The sequence below is a fragment of the Procambarus clarkii genome, chromosome 48 (genome assembly GCF_040958095.1).
Source record: "Procambarus clarkii isolate CNS0578487 chromosome 48, FALCON_Pclarkii_2.0, whole genome shotgun sequence".
Taxonomy (NCBI): domain Eukaryota; kingdom Metazoa; phylum Arthropoda; class Malacostraca; order Decapoda; family Cambaridae; genus Procambarus; species Procambarus clarkii.
In genome coordinates this window covers 9,022,934-9,047,405 of record NC_091197.1, presented here as the reverse complement: position 1 = coordinate 9,047,405, position 24,472 = coordinate 9,022,934, and the positions used below count along the sequence as shown (strand labels likewise).

General features: G+C 44.7%; 1 protein-coding gene across 3 annotated transcripts; it reads right to left on the bottom strand.

Annotated features, from left to right (window-relative positions):
- Positions 1–489: 489 nt before the first annotated feature.
- On the bottom strand, positions 490–24,265 carry LOC123764658 (very long chain fatty acid elongase 7). 3 transcript variants are annotated; one of them, XM_069302573.1, is made up of 9 exons: positions 24,245–24,265; positions 22,020–22,655; positions 21,082–21,377; positions 19,965–20,045; positions 17,292–17,348; positions 16,527–16,632; positions 9,913–10,085; positions 6,196–6,330; positions 490–2,413 (listed from the first exon to the last, which is right to left on the bottom strand). In XM_069302573.1, exons 2-9 carry the CDS (start codon positions 22,084–22,086, stop codon positions 2,252–2,254), a joined length of 1,077 nt encoding a protein of 358 aa, XP_069158674.1. In that variant the 5' UTR covers positions 22,087–22,655; positions 24,245–24,265; the 3' UTR covers positions 490–2,251. The 3 variants fall into 3 exon arrangements, with proteins under 3 accessions (XP_069158674.1, XP_045608589.2, XP_069158675.1); XM_045752633.2 differs by lacking the exon at positions 24,245–24,265 and having other exon boundaries at positions 22,020–22,952; XM_069302574.1 differs by lacking the exons at positions 19,965–20,045; positions 24,245–24,265 and having other exon boundaries at positions 22,020–22,953.
- Positions 24,266–24,472: the final 207 nt, after the last annotated feature.

Genomic DNA, 24,472 nt, shown 5'->3' with positions numbered 1-24,472 from the left:
AAGCCTTTACTTAGGCTCGTAGAGGTCCCCCAAAAGAATGCAACCCACAACAGTGCCCTGACTCCCGGGTTCCAAAGGTTAGCTGAATAGAGGCATCAGGCGAAACATAACTTTCCCAAGAGTTTCTGTATCACCCGGGTATCGAACCAGGGTTTCTCAGCTGCAAGGCGAGGGCGTATGCACCTCTGTGCAACAGGTCTTTTATATAATGTCCTATAAGGGCAACTTATTCCTTACAAAAGCAAGATATTTTAATATATTTCTCAATTATTTCCATGGATACTGGCCCCAAAGTACACTTCAACCCACATCAACATTAGAGAGAATCATTAACAACAATTCATCACTGCTAAATAACAGAATCTTCTGATGATTCTCGCCCGAAAATTGGCTTACAGCAAAACGATTATTTACAAATATAATGTACCACAATGCAAAGTTAATTTGAATTCAAAACATATTAATTACAGGAAAACAAAGCAGTGCAGATATTGTCATCTAAATTTATGATATCATCATATAATTTTACATTTCTTTTCATAGATCTACACAATTTTGTGCCTGCATATAGGCCTACACAATGTTATACCTACACATATAATAATCAAAGTCTCAGGATTACACGGAACATATAAAAAAATAGATAAATATATTTGATCTTACTGAGACAGGTCGTTCCTTTAACACCATTGTCTTCAGAGTTAAGTCGCTGGTCAAGACATGTCAACATTCCCTACACTGAACCATAACAATACTTGCTAAGGACTCAATGAACAACACTCCTATGTAAACCTACTCGGACATAGATTCGAACCCTCGTCACGGCTCGCGTAGGATTTGTTTACTCCTATGTAAAGTTGGAATACATTTTGTATTTTAATTCTTGTAATCACAATAAAGTTGATGAATAAATTGATCATGTATAATACACTAGAATTTTGCAACTTTAGGTAATTACCATATATAGCAACAATGTAAATGCAGTTTTGCTTTATATATATATATATATATATATATATATATATATATATATATATATATATATATATATATATATATATATATATATATATATATATATATATATATGTCGTACCTAGTAGCCAGAACGCACTTCTCGGCCTACTGTGCAAGGCCAGATTTGCCTAATAAGCCAAGTTTTCCTGAATTAATATATTTTCTCTATTTTTTTCTTATGAAATGATAAAGCTACCCATTTCATTATGTATGAGGTCAATTTTTTTTTATTGGAGTGAAAATTAACGTAGATATATGACCGAACCTAACCAACCCTACCTAACCTAACCTAACCTAACTTTATAGGTTAGGTTAGGTTAGGTTAGGTAGCCGAAAAAGTTAGGTTAGGTTAGGTAGGTTAGGTAGTCGAAAAACAATTAATTCATGAAAACTTGGCTTATTTGGCAAATAGGCTGAGAAGTGCGTTCTGGCTACTAGGTACGACATATATATATATATATATATATATATATATATATATATATATATATATATATGGCTTCTGTGACTAATATAGCTTTTAATTGCATATTTTATATGATTACCGTTGTAATTCCAGTTTTGAAAAGCCACCATTCACTGTACAGGTGCAAGCATATAGTGCCACTATTCAGTTCACGGGCATCAGCATGAGAAAGCCACTAATCAATGCGCATGCGGAAACATTCGGAAGCCCCCTACTGAATGCGTGGAGAAGCCTCAGTGCGCAGGCGCGCCAGCATGTAAACAAAAAGTAATCATTCATTCTTAATACTGAGCCACACTGACAGAATACACAGAAACCACACTGACAGTCTTCACACTAGAGAACACCGACTTTCTTTATGCTAAGACGATGCTAAATACTACATCATATCAGGCATACAACTAAATATATATATACATATATTTATATATATATATATATATATATATATATATATATATATATATATATATATATAATATGCGTAAGTATAATGTGTTTCCCTATGTTTTTTATGATTATTTTTACACACACACACACACACACACACACACACACACACACACACACACATACATATATATATATATATATATATATATATATATATATATATATATATATATATATATATATATATATATATATATATATATAAAATGTGTGTAATATGTGAAAGAATGTCTGTCGGAAGTTGAAGGTCAGACGCTCTGGGCTAGCCTCACTCAAATATATATACTGGTAAATGCTGCTGGGTCTGGGTGGGTCTCAAGGTAGACTAGAGGGCTCCCGACGATTTTTGAGCGTCTTGTTCTGTCTCAATTCCGTCACCTTGCAGGTCATCTCGGGGACATCTCTGGGCGGCCCTCGGGGCGACGTCAGGCCGTTTGCGTAGCACCCCAGAAACCCATTCACGACTTTATTCATTTCCTGTGAAATAAAACACACAATGAAGATGGTTGTAGAGTCACGCTTTGATTCACACACACAGATCACAATAACGTGATGCATCAAGGTATCCAGTAAGTTCAGTAGAACTTCGGTTTCAACCCTTTTACCCTGTCGTAGCTCAGTCGATTAAGGCAGTGTCTGGGATGCTCCCGGACGCAGGGTCGAATCCTCGTCACGGCCTTTGTGGATTTGTTCACGCTTTGATTGTTTCAAGCGAAGATTGGGCCTATAATTACAAGAGTTTGGATGGATACAAACAGCTGCAAGCCTCGAATTGGCCAATTGTTTTTTTTTTTAATTTCATTCCTGGGAATAACGGAAGATATCAACCAGCCAAACACACACCGAAACTACGACGTTGGTACAACGTTCGAACAAGTTTTAACACCTCCTAACCAGTTATAACAACCAATATAGCAAGTTGTAACAACGTTCTAATACGTCATAAACACGTTAAGCCAAGATGTAACAACTTTATTACAAGTTGTAACAAGCTGAAAATAGAGACATTTACGGTTTGTGTTTCCAGGGATATACGCTTGATAGTCTGTTGACCTCTGTGTCTATCACGGGATAATGTGTGTGTTGGAGAAGGGTACATTATGTTCGTTGATATGAGGCTACTCGTTAACAACTGCTCAACACTTTAGTAAATAATTAAATGAAGTGAAGTATTTAAATAGTTTGTCGTAGTGTAGACGAGATTATTAATGCTCACAAAATGACAACTGAGTAAACACGTCTTTTTAGGCCTGAATCTTAGTTAATCTAAACACACACATACACACACACACACACACACACACACACACACACACACACACACACACACACACACACACACACACACACACACACATGTGCACAGGTATCATTTGGGAGATGAAATACTTCAAGAGTCAGAGAGAGAGAGAAAGACCTGGGGGTTGATATCACGCTAGACCTGTCCCCTGAAGCCCATATCAAGAGGATAACATCAGCGGCATATGCCAGGTTGGCCAACATAAGAATGGCCTTTAGAAACTTGTGTAATGAATCCTTCAGAACTTTGTATACCACATATGTCAGACTAGTCCTGGAGTATACAGCTCTAGCATGGAGTCCATATCTAATCAAGCATAAGACTAAACTGGAAAAGGTTCAAAGGTTTGCCACCAGACTAGTACCCGAACTGAGGGGTATGAGCTACGAGGAGAGACTACGGGAATTAAACCTCACGTCGCTGGAAGACAGAAGAATTAGAGGGGACATGATCACCACATACAAAATTCTCAAAGGAATTGATAGGGTAGATAAGGACAGACTATTTAACACAAGGGGCACACAAACTAGGGGACACAGGTGGAAATTGAGTGCCCAAATGAGCTATAGAGACATTAGAATTTTTTGTTAGTGTCAGAGTTGTTGACAAATGGAATGCATTAGGCAGTGATGTGGTGGAGGCTGACTCCATACACAGTTTCAATTGTAGATATGATAGAGCCCAGTAGGCTCAGTAACCTGTACATCAGTTGACTGACACTTGAGCTCTTTGGTCCCACCTCTCAACTGTAATGTATTCACCTAGTTGTGCTTGTGGGGGTTGAGCTCTGGCTCTTTGGTCCCGCCTCTCAAGTGTCAATCAACTGATGTTTATATTCTGGAGCCTATTGGGTTCTATCATATCTACATTTGAAACTGTATGGAGTCAGCCTCCACCACATCACTGCTTAATGCATTCCATCTGTTAACTACTTTGACACTGAAAAAAATTCTTTCTAATGTCTCTGTGGCTCATTTGGGTACTACGTTTCCACCTGTGTCCCCTTGTTCGTGTTCCACCCGTGCTAAAGAGTTTGTCTTTGTCCATCTTATCAATTCCCCTGAGAATTTTGTATGTGATTATCATGTCTCCCCTTACTCCCCTTTTCTGTCTTCCAGGGACGTGAGGTTTAGCTACCGTAGCCTTTCCTCGTAGCTCATACCTCTCAGTTCTGGGACTAGTCTGGTGGCGTACCTCTGAATCTTCTCTAACATTGTTTTTGTTTAACTAGATATGGACTCCAGGCTGGAGTTGCATACTCCAGGCTTGGTCTGACATAAGTGGTATACAGGGTCCTGAACGATTCCTTATACAGGTTTCTAAAGGTAGTTATTTTGTTGGCCAATCTAGCATATGCCACTGATGATATCCTTTTGATATGGGCTTCTGGGGACAGGTACTGTGTGATATCAACCCCCAGATCTTTCTCTCTATTTGACTCTTGCAGGATAACACCTCCCAGATGGTACCTTGTGTTTAGCCTCCTGCCCCCTTCGTCTAATTTCATTACTTTATATTTTCCTGAGTTGCTTTATAGTACCAATTTTCTAGACCATTCCTCCAGTTTGTCCAGGTCGTCCTGTAGTCTCTGTCTCTCTTCATCTGTCTTGATTCTCCTCATAATTTTTGCATTATCAGCAAACATTGAGAGGAATGAGTCTATAGCCTCTGGAAGATCGATTTGAAACAGGATGGGTCCAAGTACAGAGCCCTGTGGGACTCCGCTGGTGACATCTCGCTACTCTGATGTCTCCCCTCTCACAGTTACTCGCTGTTTCCTGTTGCTTAGATACTCCCTTATCCACTGGAGCCCCTTACCTTTTACTCCTGCCTGTTTCTCCAACTTTTGTAACAGTCTTTTATGGGGTACTGTGTCACTCATTCCCATGGGGGCTTCAGATTTGACTTCCCTTACTTTTGACTCATTCAAGGTGAATATCAGGTCGAGTCTAGCTGGTTCGTCATTGCCTTTCATTCTTGTGGGTCCCTTGACATGTTGGCTCAAAATGTTTCTTGTTGCCACTTCCAAGAGTTTAGCTCTCCATGTATCTGCACCAACATGTGGTTCCCCATTCTTCCAGTCTATCTTGCCATGGTTGAATTCGCCCATGATTAAGAGTCTGGATCCATTCCTACAGGCATTTGAAGCTGCTCTCTCTCTATTATATTATTGGTTGCCATGTTGTTCCTATCAAACTCCTGTCTATGTCTTCTGTCATTTAATGGAGGGTTGTAAATGACTGTTAGTATTATCTTAGGTCCACCCATTGTCATAGTTCCTGTTACATAGTCTCGAAGCCCTCACAGCCAGGAATTTCCATGTCTTTAAAACTCCAGTCCTTCCTTATCAGCAGGGCCCCTCCTCTCCTCCTCTCCCACCCCCTCTCTTTCCTTACTATATAGTAATCCCGAGGAAAGACCGTATTTGTTATGATGCCTGACAATTTTGTTTCTGTGAGTCCTATTACATCTGGGTTTTTTCCTGCACCCTTTCTGCCAGTTCACTTGCTTTATTAGTAATCCCATCTATGTTTGAGTACATCAGCTTAAAGTTCACTTTACTATTTCCATTTTCACCCACCCTCCCCACTGGTGTAGGAAGCTGTTCGATGAGCAGGGCTACGTGGGTAGGCTCATCCTCCTGTGGGTTGATACCAGGGGTTTGGAGGGAGCTGAGGTGGGGGATGGAGGGCTTAGATCTTGTGTGTGTGTGTAATTACCTAAGTGTAGTTACAGGATGAGAGCTACGCTCGTGGAGTCCCGTCTTCCCAGCACTCTTTGTCATATAACGCTTTGAAACTACTGCAATGTATGTGTGTGTGTGTCTGTGTGTGTGTGTGAGTGGAGACACGCCACGATACATAATTAATAATTTAATAAAAAAATAGTTATTTTCAGAATACTTCGATGGCGATAAAAAAAAATAACAGTAATCCCTGAATAACCTGTAAAAACTTACCTGAGTTCTGGCCTTGGTGCTGGCCCGGATATACGCCTGCAGGTAGAAGTTTGAAAACAGGAAAAGGAACATCACGGAGGTGCCAAAGATCCACCAAGTTATCTGGTAAGGCACAGGGCACTCGATGAACAGTAACTGCAAAATGGAATCATATCCGTTATGACGTTGTTCTTAAAAATATTTCGAGACTTAGAGGACAAGCGTATCCCTAAAACCCCATTGGCTTAGCCCCGAGGGTGCGCGCGTTCAACCTTGAAAACTCATTGACTTAACTCAAAGAATATTTATCTCAAAGAATATTTATTTGGTGACATGAACACGGAAAGAATTGTGTCATCTTGGGCTCTTACCAACTCCTGTCTTACGTGTTCGGAATAAGATGCGAAACTTACTCCTACGTTACGTTTGCTGAATGCTAAGTTTAGACCTGGCTTACGCCTGCTGAATACTATACTACGCTAAGCTCAGACTTGCCTCTCGCTTGGTGAATACTTAGACCTGCCTCATGGCCTGCTGAATACTGTGCTAAGCTTAGACCTGCCTCACGCCTGCTGGATACTGTGCTAAGCTTAGACCTGCCTCACGCCTGCTGAATACTGTGCTAAGCTTAGACCTGTCTCACACCTGCTGAATACTGTGCTAAGCTTAGACCTGTCTCACACCTGCTGAATACTGTGCTAAGCTTAGACCTGCCTCACGACTCGTGAACAAGACAGGACGCTTACAGATCCTGTCGGAACAGTGTGACAGAAGGCAGGAAGTGAGGGTTGTCGAAGAAATACTTGCAAATGTGTTTCTTGGAGTGGTTTCAAATGCATTAGTGTTTGCAAGACTGAAGTGTTTACAAGACTGATGTGTTTGCACGACTGTAGTGTTTGTAAGACTGTGTTGCCGCAGTCAAACATCACCTGAGAGTCCGAGATATTTGAACAGAAAATGGAGAGTTGATTAAGAGCACTAGTGATGATTGATGATGCTATGTGGTGATTTGGTTGATGATTCCTGCAGTGTGTCTTTCAAGCGGGGGGTTCCAGAGAACCTTCCTCAGGGTTACATTGGCTGCCATAGGTTCAAGGGACGGCGCTAATGCCTCTCACAGTTGATATAGACCACTATTACATGACCTTGGCTGCCATAGATGACAGTCACCTGGTCACTCACTGTCACCTGGTCACTCACAGCTCGTCACTCACAGTCACCTGGCCACTCACAGTCACCTGGTCACTCACAGTCGCCTGGTCACTCACAGTCACCTGGTCACTCATAGTCAGCGAGAGATTGTGTGAGGAAGCGAGAGAGTGTTACAAACCTGGTATGACGCGAGGTATGACGCAGGGTATGACGCGGGCTATGACGCAGGGTATGACGCGGGCTATGACGCAGTTTATGAGGCTGGGTGTGACGCAGGTTATGACTCAGGGTATGACGCAGGGCATGACGCAGGGTATGACGCAGGGCATGACGCAGGGTATGACGCAGGGCATGACGCAGGGTATAACGCGGGGTATGACGCAGGGCATGACGCATGGTATGACTCAGGGTATGACGCAAGATATGACGCAGGGAATGACAGTCGCCAGAACTAGACGGAATAAGGGGGTCAATATACACGTATATCATACACTAGTGTACCCGGCAGTGCCCGGGTCGACCGGGCATCACCCCACTGAGACACAAATCTTAGAAAATTGATAAGAAATAATGACCATAGAAACATATAGTCTTGCAGTCTCCGTGGTGTAGTGGTAAGACACTCGCCTGGTGTTCCGCGAGCGCTATGTCATGGGTTCGTATCCTGGCCGGGGAGGATTTACTGGGCGCAATTCCTTAACTGTAGCCTCTGTTTAACGCAACAGTAAAATGTGTACTTGGATGAAAAAACGATTCTTCGCGGCAGGGGATCATATTCCAGGGACTTGCCCGAAACGCTACACGTACTATAGTGGCTGTACAAGAATGTAACAACTCTTGTATATATCTCAAAAAAATATATTGCTCTACAGCACTGTAAACCAGCCCTTACGAGGAGTGGATATATACGATATCGTATGTGGTACAGTGAATATAAAAGTGAATGCAGTCAAACAATACAGTGATTGGCTTATCGAATAGACGTGAGATTAATTTACAGATTATTTAATAGGTTTTAACTCATTTTTTGTACTATTTTGCCGTGTTTCTCTGTCCTGGAATGCTGCCTTAAAAACGGGGAGTCTGGATAAGGATTGTGTGATGTAACCGAAGCACTCAATCGTAATGTCGCCCAGAAGGTCTTGTAGTACTGCAAGACAACCTCTGCAAAGCAAGGTGCTCGGCATGTGCAATATATTGAGATTAGTGGCGCGAAACCAAGGATACACACACACACACACACACACACACACACACACACACACACACACATTCAGAATCATTCAGAATCTTGTACACCACATATGTAAGACCAATCCTGGAGTATGCGGCCCCAGCATGGAGCCCGTACCTTGTCAAGCACAAGACGAAGCTGGAAAAAGTCCAAAGGTATGCTACTAGACTAGTCCCAGAACTAAGAGGCATGAGTTATGAGGAAAGGCTGCGGGAAATGCACCTCACGACACTGGAAGACAGAAGAGTAAGGGGGGACATGATCACAACCTACAAAATCCTCAGGGGAATCGACCGGGTAAACAAGGATGAACTTTTCAACACTGGTGGGACGCGAACAAGGGGACACAGGTGGAAGCTGAGTACCCAAATGAGCCACAGAGACGTTAGAAAGAACTTTTTCAGTGTCAGAGTAGTTAGCAAATGGAATGCATTAGGAAGTGATGTGGTGGAGGCTGACTCCATTCACAGTTTCAAATGTAGATATGATAGAGCCCAATAGGCTCAGGAATCTGTACACCAGTTGATTGACGGTTGAGAGGCGGGACCAAAGAGCCAGAGCTCAACCCCCGCAAGCACAATTAGGTGAGTACAATTAGGTGAGTACACACACACACACACACACACACACACACACACACACACACACACACACACACACACACACACACACACACACACACACACAATGACAAATGGAATGCATTAGGAAGTGATGTGGTGGAGGCTGACTCCATACACAGTTTCAAGTGTAGATATGATAGAGCCCAATAGGCTCAGGAACCTGTACACCTGTTGATTGACAGTTGAGAGGTGGGACCAAAGAGCCAGAGCTCAACCCCCGCAAGCACAACTAGGTGAGTACAACTAGGTGAGTACACACACACACACACACACACACACATACACACACACACACACACACTCAATATTCAATACACTGTGAAGGTAAACCCATATTGCTCAATCTGTGTTTAGAAAGAAATGGTTTAGAAATCAACGACTATGAATGACGTGGGAAGGTGTTTGTGTCCCCAACCTAGCCCTCCTGTGTCCCCAACCTAGCCCTCCTGTGTCCCCAACCTAGCCCTCCTGTGTCCCCAACCTAGCCCTCCTGTGTCCCCAATCTATTCCACCTGTGTCCCCCAACCTATCCCATATGTGTCCCCAATCTATTCCACCTGTGTCCCCCAACCTATCCCATATGTGTCCCCAACCTATTCCACTTGTATTTCCAACTTATCCCACATGTGTCCCCAACCTAGCCCACCTGTGTCCCCCCAACATATCCCACATGTGTCCCCCAACCTATCCCACCTGTGTCCTATCCCAGCCTAGCCTCACACAGCTCACCTGCAAGGAGTGTACCATGACAAATATGAACTGGACCATCTGGAGGGCGGTGAGGTACTTCTTCCACCAGAGGAAGGGACGGACTCGGGGCCCCATGGCCGCCAGCAGGTAGTACGAGTACATCACCACGTGGACGAAGGCGTTCAGGAACCCCATGAAGCTACTGTGGCCACCTGTAGAACAAAATAACATACACACAATAACAGGTTCCAATAACGTGTTAAATAAACATTTGATGCACAACTTAACCCATCGGAAAAAATGTGAAAGTGATGACATTTCAACCCCCGACAAGCATTTGTGTGTGTGTCCTCGTACGAAACCTGTACATCTTTCTTCGATTATTGCGAAGGGAAATGGTTGCTGTGGCAAACAGTTTATGAGCCTCTGAGGTTGTTTATAGCAATAATAACCTTGGGTTGTAGGGGGGGGGGGAGGTTTCTCTGATCGTACTCTGTTTAATAATTATCGTCTAATTGTAACAAACTAGGCTGTTGTAAGAATTATCCAGAGTGGTTTATCGACAAAAGAGAATGGGAAGCTGAGCCGCATGGTGACCTGACCCCCAGGGGAATTCGCGGTGGAAATAACCAACGCTTTGTTCATAGCTGCGTATAATGAATCATCCTATAGTATTCAGTAATTTAGAGAAAATTAGCCTTTATTCATTTTGCATTAAAATTGTATTGTATAATAGTACTGGATACAATATCAAGAGTATTCTAATTATTGAGTTTAAGTCACCATCAGTGACGTCACGAATCAGATCTAACTTCTAAAGCGGAGTGACCGGCGGTCATAGGTCAGCAGGGTTGACATGTCTAATATTTCTCAAAGTTTTAATAACCATTTTTGTGATCGGGAACAGCTTTGCCGTTAGATGTTTGTGTAATCTAATTAAAGTAAAATAATTCAACCAGTCTGGATCAATTAAGTACAACAGAGTTTAATTGTTATAACTTAAACCTGGCTAGTAACTTGGTAAAACTTTGACTATGCGGAAGGATACAAGGTTCTAGTCTGGGGTAGACCAGACAAGGAGGAGATCAGTGTGATCTGCCGAGCAGCTGGGAGAGGTCAAAACATCTTACCTCTCCCCAAGACCAGCCCAACACCGAGAGCTGGAAAACATAGAGGTATAGTTGCTATGGTTATGTATAGAAATAGTCTTCTCATTTGCCATTCAGGTCAAGTAGGGAGTGTTAAAGTGATAGGGAGTGAACACATTTAGATTTTGTTTTAGTTTTCTTTTAATAAATTAAATTTGTTAATAATTTGCATTTTTATTGTCTCCATTTGGTTATGTGTATACTTGTCCTGGTCACGTGGTCCACACGAGGCAGAGTTGCATTGGGCGCCGATTCTAACATCGAATCGGAATTATCATTACCGTGTAATTTATTCCACACTCAAGGTCATCGTTTATAGTGGGGATCAAGCCCCTAGGTTGATTAATTAGCGTGATCGATCCAGACCTCGATCATTGCTCTTGTATTACTGGTCTGGTGGTGGCAGCAGAGGTGACTCTAGGGTTTTGTTCAGAGCTTAGGTCACGTCATACTGGGTGTAGAATCCTAAGTCGGTCAATCGTCTTAGGACCACGTGGCGTGGAGTTGGCTTTGTTAAAAGTTTTGGAGTCCCTTGGTTTAGAAATAAAAGTAAGAATACGGGTAGAGGGAGTAGAAGGTAGAGAAGTACAGTGAGAGGTACTCAAACCCGTGTTACATAATAGTCGATTTGATCGAGGAAAGATGTAGAGGTTTCGTCAGTGAACACGAAACCTGTATATCCATAAGGCTATGGACCCTTATCAAGACTCGATTTGATAAGGTCACCACAATAACTTATTGAGCAAGTAGCTAGAATAATTTAGTATTTGTAAACTTTTAATTTATACTCAGAGAGAGGCTGGGTGTACTGTAGTGCCTCGCATCTCGAGGTATACCCTATAAAGAGTCTACTTTAGCCCTGGACGATGTTCAGGACATCAATAGGTTCTGGTGGTGACTTTAACAACCCTTAAGAGGCTAGGGTCAGATTCACGAAAGCACTTACGCAAACACTTTCGAACCTGTACATCTTTTCTCAATCTTTGGCGGCTTTGTTTCCAATTATTAAACAGTTAATGAGCTCCGAAGCACCAGGAGGCTGTTTATAACAATAACAACAATTGAATGGGAAGTTTTCATGCTTGTAAACTGTTTAATAAATGTAACCAAAGCCGTCAAAGATTGAGGAAAGATGTACACGTTCTTAAGTGCTTGCGTAAGTGCTTTCGTGAATCTGGCCCCTGGTTATCGACCCCTAAAGCCCAATACCAATCCAAATCCAGGTCCTCGAATTTCCACAAGAGGTCCAAACGTCGAGTGTAAACATGTGCGGTGAAACGTCGGTGTTGTTGTTATAGACTCAGCTACTCGGAACAAGTTCCAAGTAGCACGGGCTATGGTGAGCCTGTAGTGGACTTACCTGGCACAGGAGCGGGGCAAGTAGCACGGGCTATGGTGAGCCCGTAGTGGACTTACCTGGCACAGGAGCTGGGCAAGTAGCACGGGCTATGGTGAGCTCGTAACTTACCTGGCACAGGAGCGGGACAAGTAGCACGGACTATGGAGAGCCCGTAGTGGATTTACCTGGCACAGGAGCGGTGCTGTGCGGTGAAACGTCATCGGTGACGTAATATATAACTCGTCGACGTGCAATTTCGTGGTTTCAGGGCAGACTACACTATGCGCTACGTTATCCCGTTTTCCATTGAGAGAGGAAGCTTGTTAAGTTTACCTAAGAGTCCCCTCCTTCCCTCGCTCCCTCCCTTAGGTCAACGGCTGATCTTCCTCAGGATGAAACCCATAACAGTATTCTAACTCCCAGATACCGATACGTGTATTGCTAGGTGAACATAGGCATCAGGTGGAAGGAAAAATGACACCCCTGGAAACGTCTCTCGCGGTCCGGAAATCGAGCCAGAGTCCTTGCGGTCGTGAGCGCATTTGCATCAATTGTTCAATATCCCGATTTCTCTATAAATTAATGTCAAAAAAACGTTCGTAAAAAGACGATAGAGACTAATTGCGATAGATATTGATTTATTTTTCGTTCGACCAATCAGAATGAAGATAAATATGGTTTATCTTAGCGTTTAGCCAATCACTGTGAGGTGACATGACCGTTTGTCAACAGTGTGACGTCACATGAGCGTTTGTCAACAGTGTGACGTCACAGACAGTGTTGAAGGACCTTGTGACGTCACAGACAGTGTCGATGGACCTTGTGACGTCACAGACAGCGTTGACGGACCTTGTGACGTCACAGACAGCGTTGACGGACCTTGTGACGTCACAGACAGCGTTGATGGACCTTGTGACATCACAGACAGCGTTGATGAACCTTGTGACGTCACAGTGTCGATGGACCTTGTGACGTCACAGACAGCGTTGATGGACCTTGTGACGTCACAGACAGCGTTGATGGACCTTGTGACGTCACAGACAGCGTTGATGGACCTTGTGACGTCACAGACAGCGTTGATGGACCTTGTGACGTCATCTACAGTATTTCACTATAAGTCTTCCTATATTTTTGTTAACCCGCGCTCGTCCCTTCCATTGTTATGAATAACAAACACTTCTGTGTCAACAATGACCAACGAGGCCCTTATCTGTACCATGATCATTGACTTCTTGCATAAACAACAAGGTGTTTAGCCAAACCAAAGACGAAGATAATCTCGCGAGTCTGAAAACACTCACCATCTTGAGTGCTGCACTCCACCTTGAGGCGTCAAACTGCACACCAGGAAACACATGACAGAATCAACGTTGATTCAGAATCAGCTGAATTGACGTCGTTTTGATTCTTCAGCGAGGAATATTGAAGGTCTTGTGGGTTTGTGTTTGTGTCTATGTCAGCGTGAGGGTGTGTTCTTTTCTCTCTCTCCCAGTGTTGGAGGGAGGTGGTGGTCACATACAGTGTTGGAGGGGGTGGTCACATGCAGTGTTGGAGGGGGTGGTGGTCACATGCAGTGTTGGAGGGGGTGGTGGTCACATGCAGTGTTGGAGGGGGTGGTCACATGCAGTGTTGGAGGGGGTGGTGGTCACATGCAGTGTTGGAGGGGGTGGTGGTCACATGCAGTGTTGGAGGGGGTGGTGGTCACATGCAGTGTTGGAGGGGGTGTGGTCACACCCAGTGTTGGAGGGGGGGTGGTCACACCCAGTGTTGGAGGGAGGTGGTCGTCACACCCAGTGTTGGAGGGGGGGTGGTCACATCCAGTGTTGGAGGGAGGTGGTGGTCACACTCAGTGTTGGAGGGGGTGGTGGTCACACTCAGTGTTGGAGGGGGTGGTGGTCACACCCAGTGTTGGAGGTGGTGGTCACACCCAGTGTTGGAGGAGGTGGTGGTCACACCCAGTGTTGGAGGGGGTGGTCACACTCAGTGTTGGAGGGGGGGTGGTCACACCCAGTGTTGGAGGGAGGTGGTGGTTACACCCAGTGTTGGAGGGGGGGTGGTCACAAGCAATGAAGAAAATAATCTTTCAGAATGAGTCATTTGATGAATTTAAGATAATAATGTAATGTATTGCTCTCATATTCTACAAAAACAATCCTACCACAACAACACACTCCACCACCACCACCACAACACTAACACATTCCAATACCACAACAAGAACACATCCTACCACAACAACACACTCCACCACCACCACCACAACACTAACACATTCCAATACCACAACAAGAACACATTCTACCACAACAACAATACACTCCACAACAACAACAACAACAATACTCCACCACCACAACACCACCTCCACCACAACCACGAAAAAGCTCAGAGGTATACCATTAGACTAGTCCCAGAACTAAGAGGCATGAGTTACGGGGAAAGGCTGCGTGAAATGCACCTCACGACACGGAAGATAGAGAGTAAAGGAAGACATGATCACTATCTACAAAATTCTCAGAGGAATTGGCAGGGGGTAGTTGAAGATAAACTGTTTAACACGGGTGGTTCGCGAACAAGGGGACACAGAAAATGAGTGCCCAAATTAGCCACAGAGACATTAGAAAAAACTTTTCCAGTGTCAGAGTAGTTAACAGATGGAATGCACTAGGCAGTGATGTGGTGGAGGCTGACTCCATACACAGTTTCAAATGTAGATATGATAGAGCCCAGTAGGCTCAGGAACCTGTTCACCAGTTGAGAGGCGGGACCAAAGAGTCAGAGCTCAACCATCACAAGCACAATTAGGTGAGTACAATTAGGTGATTAGGTGAGTACACTCCACCCAACCTGTCCTCTAATAAATTAAGACTGAATTTGGCCGTTTGCCCGTATGGCCGAAAATGGCCGTACGAGTTTACGTCCTGTGAGTAACTCCTCACTCTCAGGGTGATGTCGTCCTGTCCTAAAATTCTCCACCACTGGTGGAGGAAGAAAGGGTGTTGGGTGTCGTCCCTGACATCCACCTATGTCAGGGAGACATCCACCTATGTCAGGGAGACATCCACCTATGTCAGGGAGACATCCACCTATGTCAGGGAGACATCCACCTATGTCAGGGAGACATCCACCTATGTCAGGGAGACATCCACCTATGTCAGGGAGACATCCACCTATGTCAGGGAGACATCCACCTATGTCAGGGAGACATCCACCTATGTCAGGGAGACATCCACCTATGTCAGGGAGACATACGTGCGAAAAGCGACACGTCATTGTTAGAGGACGGGTCGCTCCACCACCACCACAACAACACAGTCATCACAGCAACACACTCCACCACCACCACAACAACAACAATCTTCAACAACACACAACACACTCGACGTGTTATAGGTGGGTTGATCTAGATCCTTACACCATTGGCTAGGAAAAAGCAGCCGAAATCAGACGGCTGACAATTGATAACTTGTTTCGCACCGTCTTCAAATCTTTCTGTGTAGTTTGTCAGATAAATTACTTATTTATGTAGAAGGTATGTGGGGGGGGTGGGTGGGTGAGGGGTCAGTGAGTGACCGCACCAATGTGAAAAGGGAACGTGTTGGCAATGAGTGACCCCCCAACCATATGTAGAAGGGTCGAGTGTGGCCAGCAAGTGACCTCACCAACGGTGGGTGATGTCAATGAGTGACCTCGTCAACTTGTAGGAAGGTGGGTGATGTCAATGAGTGACCCCGTCAACTTGTAGGAAGGTGGGTGATGTCAATGAGTGACCCCGTCAACTTGTAGGAAGGTGGGTGATGTCAATGAGTGACCCCGTCAACTTGTAGGAAGGTGGGTGATGTCAATGAGTGACCCCAACAATACCAAAGCGACCTAACCAGCTCTCACACCTGAGGTCATTTCCTGTTCACTAAATTCCCCGCCTGTGGGTTGCTTCCCGGCTCCCCTTGTTAGGTTCCACGGGCGTCTGTTGACATTTAGGAGGTTCTGGTTCTTATGAAGTTCCTGAGATAACTACCCCACCACGACCAAGACAACAACACAGACGCCATCACCATGGCAACACAGACGCCATCACCATGGCAACATAGACGCCATCACCATGGCAACGCAGACGCCATCACCATGGCAACGCAGACGCCATCACCATGGCAACGCAGACTCACCAGGCTGGTAACGCAGACCGTACCACATGTTGACAGGCATCAGGGAATGGTGCACGACGTGCAGTGCAGAGATGTGTTCATATTTCTTGTTCAGCAGGAAGAACACCTGGGGGGGGGGAACGAACATCTTAATGAACATTGATGATGAAGTTACGACTACGACATGTTCTACAGTTTCTACTACTACGACTACATGTTGTGTTCCCCTTACTGATATTTCTATTATTTCTAATGAAGCTACTTATAACTATATTTCATTGGGTAATGTAGACAAAGTGAGGAAGTTTGCAGTGATGAATACAGTGAGTATTGAAGATTTTTACTGTGATATGGGGCAGACGGGGAGGGTTGCAAGTTACAAGGAGCTTAGAGCAGGTAAGCTGTTGCGAATGGGGTTGCGATGGTGGTGGGGAGGGGGAGGGGGGGGGATACCAACATCCGGACTGACCCGGAGACCGCCGGGTTCCCCATTTAGTACATCTACAGAGAAGAATGTGTCTATGCGAGGTAGGGGGAACGAGACGCTTGTGGCTAGCTTCATTAAACTCTACCGGATTACTGGTTATTTTATCGAGTATAATAGGGGCGTCGGGGGTCGCCATATTCCCCCATATGTATAACGCACTGATGTCATCAGGGGGTCAGACGCCGCCCCCTGCTATAGAGGCAGAGACGCTTGATCCACCGACCAGTCCAAGTGGATGATTTGACACGACAGGAGAAGGATGTATTATGAGGAACATTAAGAAGACCAGGAAGACTCACTGTGTCGAGGAAGTCCGCGAACTTGGAGACGTAGTACCAGTAGGCGGCCCGCAACATCTGGAGGGGGGGGGGGTAGGGATTACTTCTAGGGATGTGGTCTTGTTGCTGCATACACAAATGTTTGTGTGCATACGCTGGCATAAACATACGAACTCTTGCAATATGTGGATGTGATATAACACACCTTGTTATATATAACACACTAACACACACACACACACATACATACACACACACACACACACACATACTACATTAATTCCATCACCCAAGGGGGTTACCCCGACCAATATTACAACTAGGTGAGTACACACACAAACACACACTTTCACTGCTCCCTGCCCATCACTACCCCTCACTCCCCCCCCCCCTTCCTTATTCTTTCCCCTCCCTATCCCTCTGCATCTCTCTGTCCTCAGTCCGTCAGCCCACCACTCCATATCACCCCCTTCTGTCCCTCTCCCCCACAGCCACTCCCTCTCACAGAGCACCCCCTCTAAATTCCCTTATATCCTCTGAATCATTTTCAGCCTAACTCACAACTAATTCACAAGCACAACTTCATCCCACTCATATTTACAACTCACAACTGCAGATACAAATACGAACAAGTGTGCTCTGAGAACTCAGGAAACAGTGTGTCCAAGAAGAGCCTTTAAATATAATATACCAATACGGATGGAGTTACAAATAAAGCAGTGACATCAAAATAATAGATCAGAGAAAAAGCCTGATATTATTGCAATAGTGGAAATCAAGACCAATGATATGATATCATGTACAATATTTCAAGCACAGAATACCAGATAATAGGAGAAGACAGGAAACTAAGGGGGAAAGAGAGAGAGAGAAATGAACTCCTTGTGAAAAGACAAGGAAAGTTTGAGTAATTTGAAGATGTTAATATATATGTATAGACAGGCTACATCGCTGGAACTATGACAGCAGACGAAAAAAAAAGATATAATATCTCTTGGTAACATACAACTAGTAGACGCCTCAGATATCAATATAATGATACAAAGCATATACAGATGAGCTGTAAAGGGGGCAGCAACAGCACACAGAATGCAAGTAAAACTATTAATCATAGAGAGAGAGAGAGAGACAGACAGACAGACAGAGACAGAGAGGGAGGGAGGGAGGGAGGGAGGGCAGAACAGACAGACACAAACAGGCAGGCAGCCAGACAGACAGACAGACAGACAGACAGACAGACAGACAGACAGACAGACAGACAGACAGACAGACAGACAGACAGGGAATCGAGAAACGCCCATGTTGGTAAGAAAGATGTGGAAACACCTCACCATCTGGTGTGTGGGTTTAGTCTTCACGGGGAACAAGATTTGTGGAGGTTCTGGAGAGGAACTTTTTTACTCGACACGCTAAAAATTAAATAAGGGAAAGTGGGAGAAATGCATTTACGTTACTGGATCTGATCTTCTCCAAAATAAAGAAAATATATAAGACTTTGAACATGAAATACCACTAGGAGGCCGCGACCATTGTGTCCTGGTCTTTAACTTATCTATTTAAAAACAATGGATGTGATTCAAGGGTTCAGAGAAAGGAATGGAGGCTACAGGAAAATGAATTACACCACAGCAAGAGAAAGAACTTAGGAAACATGAAACGGAAGCAAGGACTTATGGAGAAAAGAGTCTAAGGAATAATAAGCCAGAGAGAGATTCATGCTAACAGTAAGTGTAAAAGATCTTCGAGGGAATACGACAAGTCATGATTCAATAGACAAACCAAGAAGCAAAAACGAAAATCACGAAGGAGTGGAAAAATACTGTGGACAGAGAACAGAAGAAAACCGCCATAGATGCAACAGAGCCAGGCACGAATTCGAAAACCTAAGAGTATAAATAATATTTTTAAAAAAATTTCATTATATCCAAAGGAAAGAAACAACCAAACATACGACATAATCATAAAATAAGAAAAAAAAGTCCATAAATGCCCAAGTGACTAGATATCACACGAGGGGGGGGGGGAGGAGAGCTGCAGGATAACTGCAGATGAAATAAACCTATGGAACCAGGTGTCATACTATCCTCGGTGAAATGTTATCTGCATAGACCCTCAGCATACTCAGTATTCTCAAGATCGCAACACTCAGTGTTGGAAGTTCTTGGAAGTTCTTTCCTTTGGAAGCTTATTTTTACACTTCTGCCAGTTCTTGGAAGATGGTGAACGTGGTGTCAATAAGGAGAGAGAGAGAGAGAGAGAGAGAGAGAGAGAGAGAGAGAGAGAGAGAGAGAGAGAGGAGGCACTAAATCACAGACCAGCACCACTAATAAGCATTCTCTACACGGTACTCGTAAGGATAAGAATATTAAAACACCTGGAGCGGCTCAGACATATAAACGAACACCCACATGGCTTCAGGGAAGGGGAAATCCTGCCTTAGCGACCCTTCAGCAGTTCCATGATAAAATCACGAAAATAAGACAGGCTGGAAAGACAGTTACTGCGCATTTCTGGACTGTTTTTATGTTTTGTGATTACACACGCCCTTATATAACTGTTTCCGTTTAAACCATAGAAGCACCCACACATATCCCGTTTTCATTTAGATGACACACGAACGCACAATGCTCAGACAACCGATTACTTTGGTTTATTTGCTGGTAATGGCGTGAGGGGGGGGGGGTAGCCACTCACCCTCAAGGCCTCTGGACTGTTGGAGAAGTCACATGTCTGGCAGCGGTAGCTGTAGGTCGTAAGCCATCCTGCCATTGCGACCTGTAGCCATTATGGGAGGTTAATATGTGGCTTATGATGAGAACAATGGTGATGACTTAGGATAGGGGAATGATGAATGAGACGAGGGGGGTTGTTCAGTTATACTTAGCACTGGATCAGTGGTATTGAATGAGTAAAGGAGATATTCTCATGGGGACAGAAGCCCTGGTTTAACCCTTATTAACAGAGATTAGCATTTAACATCATCACAACATAGGTTCGAATCCCTCTCACGGCTCCTACTGATTTTGTCATCGAAACATACGAATATCCAAACCTGTGTGGTGAGTGCACACTCTCCCGAACACCAAACTCTCTTCCTGTACGTGCGTTCGAATCTCTCTCTTATGGAATTTTTAGTTCCATTGGAAATAAATTGGGGGCCATACAGTGAACTCGAACTCGCGGCCCTGGACTCCCCCATACACACAGAAATCACAATAGCGTGATGCATCAAATGAACAAATCCACAAGGGCCGTGGCGAGGATTCGAACCTACTTCCGAGAACATCCCAGACGCTGCCTTAATCGACTGAGCTATGACATGATTCATCCACATTCATTACCCACTGTACCATGATGAGCGAACAGTGTCTCAACCAGACGTTATCACTGACTTATAACTTGATATTAAATTAGTGCCTAATACAGTTGAATCCACTTCCTGAAATATAGCCATAACAATGGATATACATTTCATAAGTTTACCATCAGAAAAGACCAGGATTGGTCTTTCCTGAAGGTAAACCTCCATTCCAAAACGTTTTGGAATAGGGTTCTTGATTCATAGAACAGAGTACCAGGATTCGTAAAAGACGAGATAGGCTGGAGTGTTACCAGAGCAGGATAGATATATGAGGTAGGATAGTTGGATATTAAGTCCATCGTCTTCTGAAGCGTCTCACCATCGCCACCTGACTCACCTCTCCTCCTCACCTGACTCACCTCTCCTCCTCCTCACCTGACTCACCTCTCCTCCTCACCTGACTCACCTCTCCTCCTCACCTGACTCACCTCTCCTCCTCACCCGACTCACCTCGTACAAGAGCCAGAAGGAAATAACGACCTGCAGGGCGTTGTACACCACCATCACTGGCCGGAGACCCGAGACGGGCCGCCTGTCCTCCATGAGTTTGGGCGCCAGGCAGGTGACGCCCAGGACGTAGCCGACGGAGATGATGTAGGTGGGTAGCGGAGACTTCATCAGGAGCCAACCATCCTGTCTGGGGTCAGGGGGCAGCTGGGTGGCCACCAGCAGGTGGCCATACACCAGACTAAACAAGGTCGAAAGCATACCCCATCTGGCGCATTCTCCAAGCTTGGCCAAATTTTCTGAGGAAGCAAGATTGGAACGAGACCGAAGCTTATTTGGCATACAAACATTTATAACCTTCCGCTCAGTTAACGTATGTTTAATATTATTACTAAGCTCTTGGGAAAAAGTTTCAAGGCCTTGACAATATTTTCAAACCCAGAAAAATGTGGTAAACATAACACATTCTTTGGGCGAATTTTCTCACTGCATATATTATTATAATATGTACGACGTGCTTTGCTACGGCAAACTTCCAAAAAACTCAGTGGATAACAATGCTTGAGACCAATAGAATCAATATTCTTAAACTCTTCATCTAAGAGTTCAGGACTAGTAACCCGAAGAGCTCTTAGATACACAGAGGAAACAATAGATTGTTTCACATTGTATCTATGCCCTGAGAAATAATGAACGTAAGAAAAATTATCGTTGGCTTTCTTTATTTGTTTATCTTATGTTCATTATATCACAGGGCATAGATACAACGTGAAACAATCTATTTTCTCCTCTATGTATCTAAGAGCTCTTCGGGTTGCTACTCCTGAACTCTTAGATGAAGAGTTTAAGAATATTGATTTTATTGGTCTCAAGCTTTGTTATCCACTGAGTTTTTTGGAAGAGGAAGTGGAGACAGATATAGACAGTCAGCAAAGTAATACCTTCATGGCCTTGTTGTTGGTGTGGGTGGTCGGAGAGGGCCCTGTGCGTGCTGGTGGAGGGGGCCATGTTGATGAAGAGTGCGAACCACGGCTGGAAGATTGACTCAGGCTGCTGGAACGTTGACGAAGGCGGCTGAAAGATTGACTCGGGCTGCTGGAACGTTGACTCAGGGGGCTGGAAGATTGGCTCAGGCTGCTGGAACGTTGACGAAGGCGGCTGGAAGATTGGCTCAGGCTGCTGGAACGTTGACTCAGGGGCTGGAAGATTGGCTCAGTCTGCTGAAACGTTGACGAAGGCGGCTGGAAGATTGGCTCAGGCTGCTGGAACGTTGACTCAGGCTGCTGGAACGTTGGCTCAGACTGCTGGAACGTTGTCTCAGGGGCTGGAAGATTGGCTCAGGCTGCTGGAACGTTGACTCAGGCTGCTGGAACGTTGACTCAGGCTGCTGGAACGTTGACTCAGGCTGCTGGAACGTTGACTCAGGGGGACTGGAAGATTGGCTCAGGCTGCTGGAATGTTGACTCAGGCTGCTGGAACGTTGACTCAGGGGGCTGGAAGGTTGGTTCAGGCTGCTGGAACGTTGACGAAGGCTTCTGGAAGGCTGATTAAGGCTACTGGAAGGCTAATTAATGCTGCTGGAAAGTAAGACATGTATGAAATTGGTTTCAATAATGGTAAACGGAGACAGAAAGGGACAGGCAGGAAGAAACAGAAAGCAGAAGGAAAGGAGGGGGTCGGGAAGGAATAGAAAAGGACAGAAAATGGAAGAAATCGGCACGAAGAGATAGGTAGAAGTACAAGTAGCAGAAAGGGCAAGAAGGGACAGAAAAGTCCTGAAAAAGCCGGAATGGGCAGGGTGAAGGAACAAAGAGACAGAAAATGATACGAAAGAACGGAAAGAACCGTCGCTAGAAAGAACCGTCGCTAGAAAGAACCGTCGCTAGAAAGAACCGTCGCTAGAAAGAACCGTCGCTAGAAAGAACCGTCGCTAGAAAGAACCGTCGCTAGAAAGCTATATAGTGTGATCTAGAAGTACACTCTTCCCCCCCCCCCTGCGCTCAATCTATGCTAGTATGACCATTACTGAATGTCCAACAAGGTTGACTTATTGTGTTTTTTTAAGATTCGCTACCTGGAACAAAAAGTTCCAAGTAGCACGGGCTATGGTGAGCCCGTGAGGATGACTTGTCTCCTACGAGCAGGAGCTCATGCTAAACGTATGCAATGACAGTTTCAATGCTCAACACACACTATATATGTGTCCTTTCACGACCAAATATCATATTCACTCCAAACATCTATCTATACCATTTATGGGCTATTCATGCCCGTGCCACCTCTTGGGTGGCTTAATCTTCATCAATCTGTGATGCCTTGGAGATGGCTGTTGACAAAATGGGTATTGTTCCACTTCTGCTGCATGGTTGACAGCTTCTCCTCCGTATCAACCTACCCTGGCTTTGCGCCCTGGAGAGGCCACTCCAGAGCGCAACTCCAATCTCCCTAGGGAGAACCCCAGGGAGTGAACCCTAGATAGTGAACCTCAGGGAGTGAACCCTAGAGAGTGAACCCCAGGGAGTGAACCCCAGTCGGATGTCCCGACTGGGGTTCACAAAGTGTCACAAGGTGACACCTTGTCACAAGGTTACAAGGTGAAGGCATATTGTGACAAGACAACCCCAACAGCCTGGTAACTCCAGGAACCCCCTTCTGTTGTGACGCATAACGTGAAAACGCTCAGATATATCTGTAATGTCTTGACATTTCTTGCAAAACATATACAATGCAATTCACATACGAGATACCTCCATAGATGCCATGTTTAAGTAGTCTATAGAGTCACATGTCAACAGCCATGTTCTATATTCCTGTCAACATTAGTCTAATGTATCCTTGTGCATAATTAACTCAATTATCACTGTGCCTTTCACCAAAATATTGAGAACATTGAATAGCATTTATATAAGCCCACTTTATGTCGGCGATGAGTCACAATAACGTGGCTAAAGTATGATGACCAGACCGCACACTAGAAGGTGAAGGGACGACGACGTTTCGGTCCGTCCTGGACCATTCTCAAGTCGATTGAGAATGGTCCAGGACGGACCGAAACGTCGTCGTCCCGTCACCTTCTAGTGTGTGGTCTGGTCATCCCACTTTATGTCGTCAAGAAACGCAATCTTTACCTGTAGAGAATCACCATACAGTCGGCTATAATACTCACCGGTTTGTGGTGAAGTCACAAATGGCTCGAACTATTCTGAATCTGTGGATTTATCTGATGTATGCTCTCTGAGGGGCGGCATGTTATGCGCTCTGAGTGGCGGCACGTTATGCTCTCTGAGGGGCGGAACGTTATGCTCTCTGAGGGACGGTACGTTATGCTCTCTGAGTGGCGGCTCTTTACGCTCGCTGAGTGGTAAACAACAAGGTCTGAACGCAAAGGGATACT

Excerpts from the sequence above, each read along its gene's own strand:
- LOC123764658 (XM_069302573.1), bottom strand. The coding sequence starts at position 22,086 with ATGGCCCCCTCCACCAGCACGCACAGGGCCCTCTCCGACCACCCACAC. Across the intron at positions 6,331-9,912 it reads TCATGGTACACTCCTTGCAG|TTACTGTTCATCGAGTGCCC; the intron begins GTGAGCTGTGTG and ends TCCATTTTGCAG. Across the intron at positions 2,414-6,195 it reads GCACCAAGGCCAGAACTCAG|GAAATGAATAAAGTCGTGAA; the intron begins GTAAGTTTTTAC and ends TTTATTTCACAG.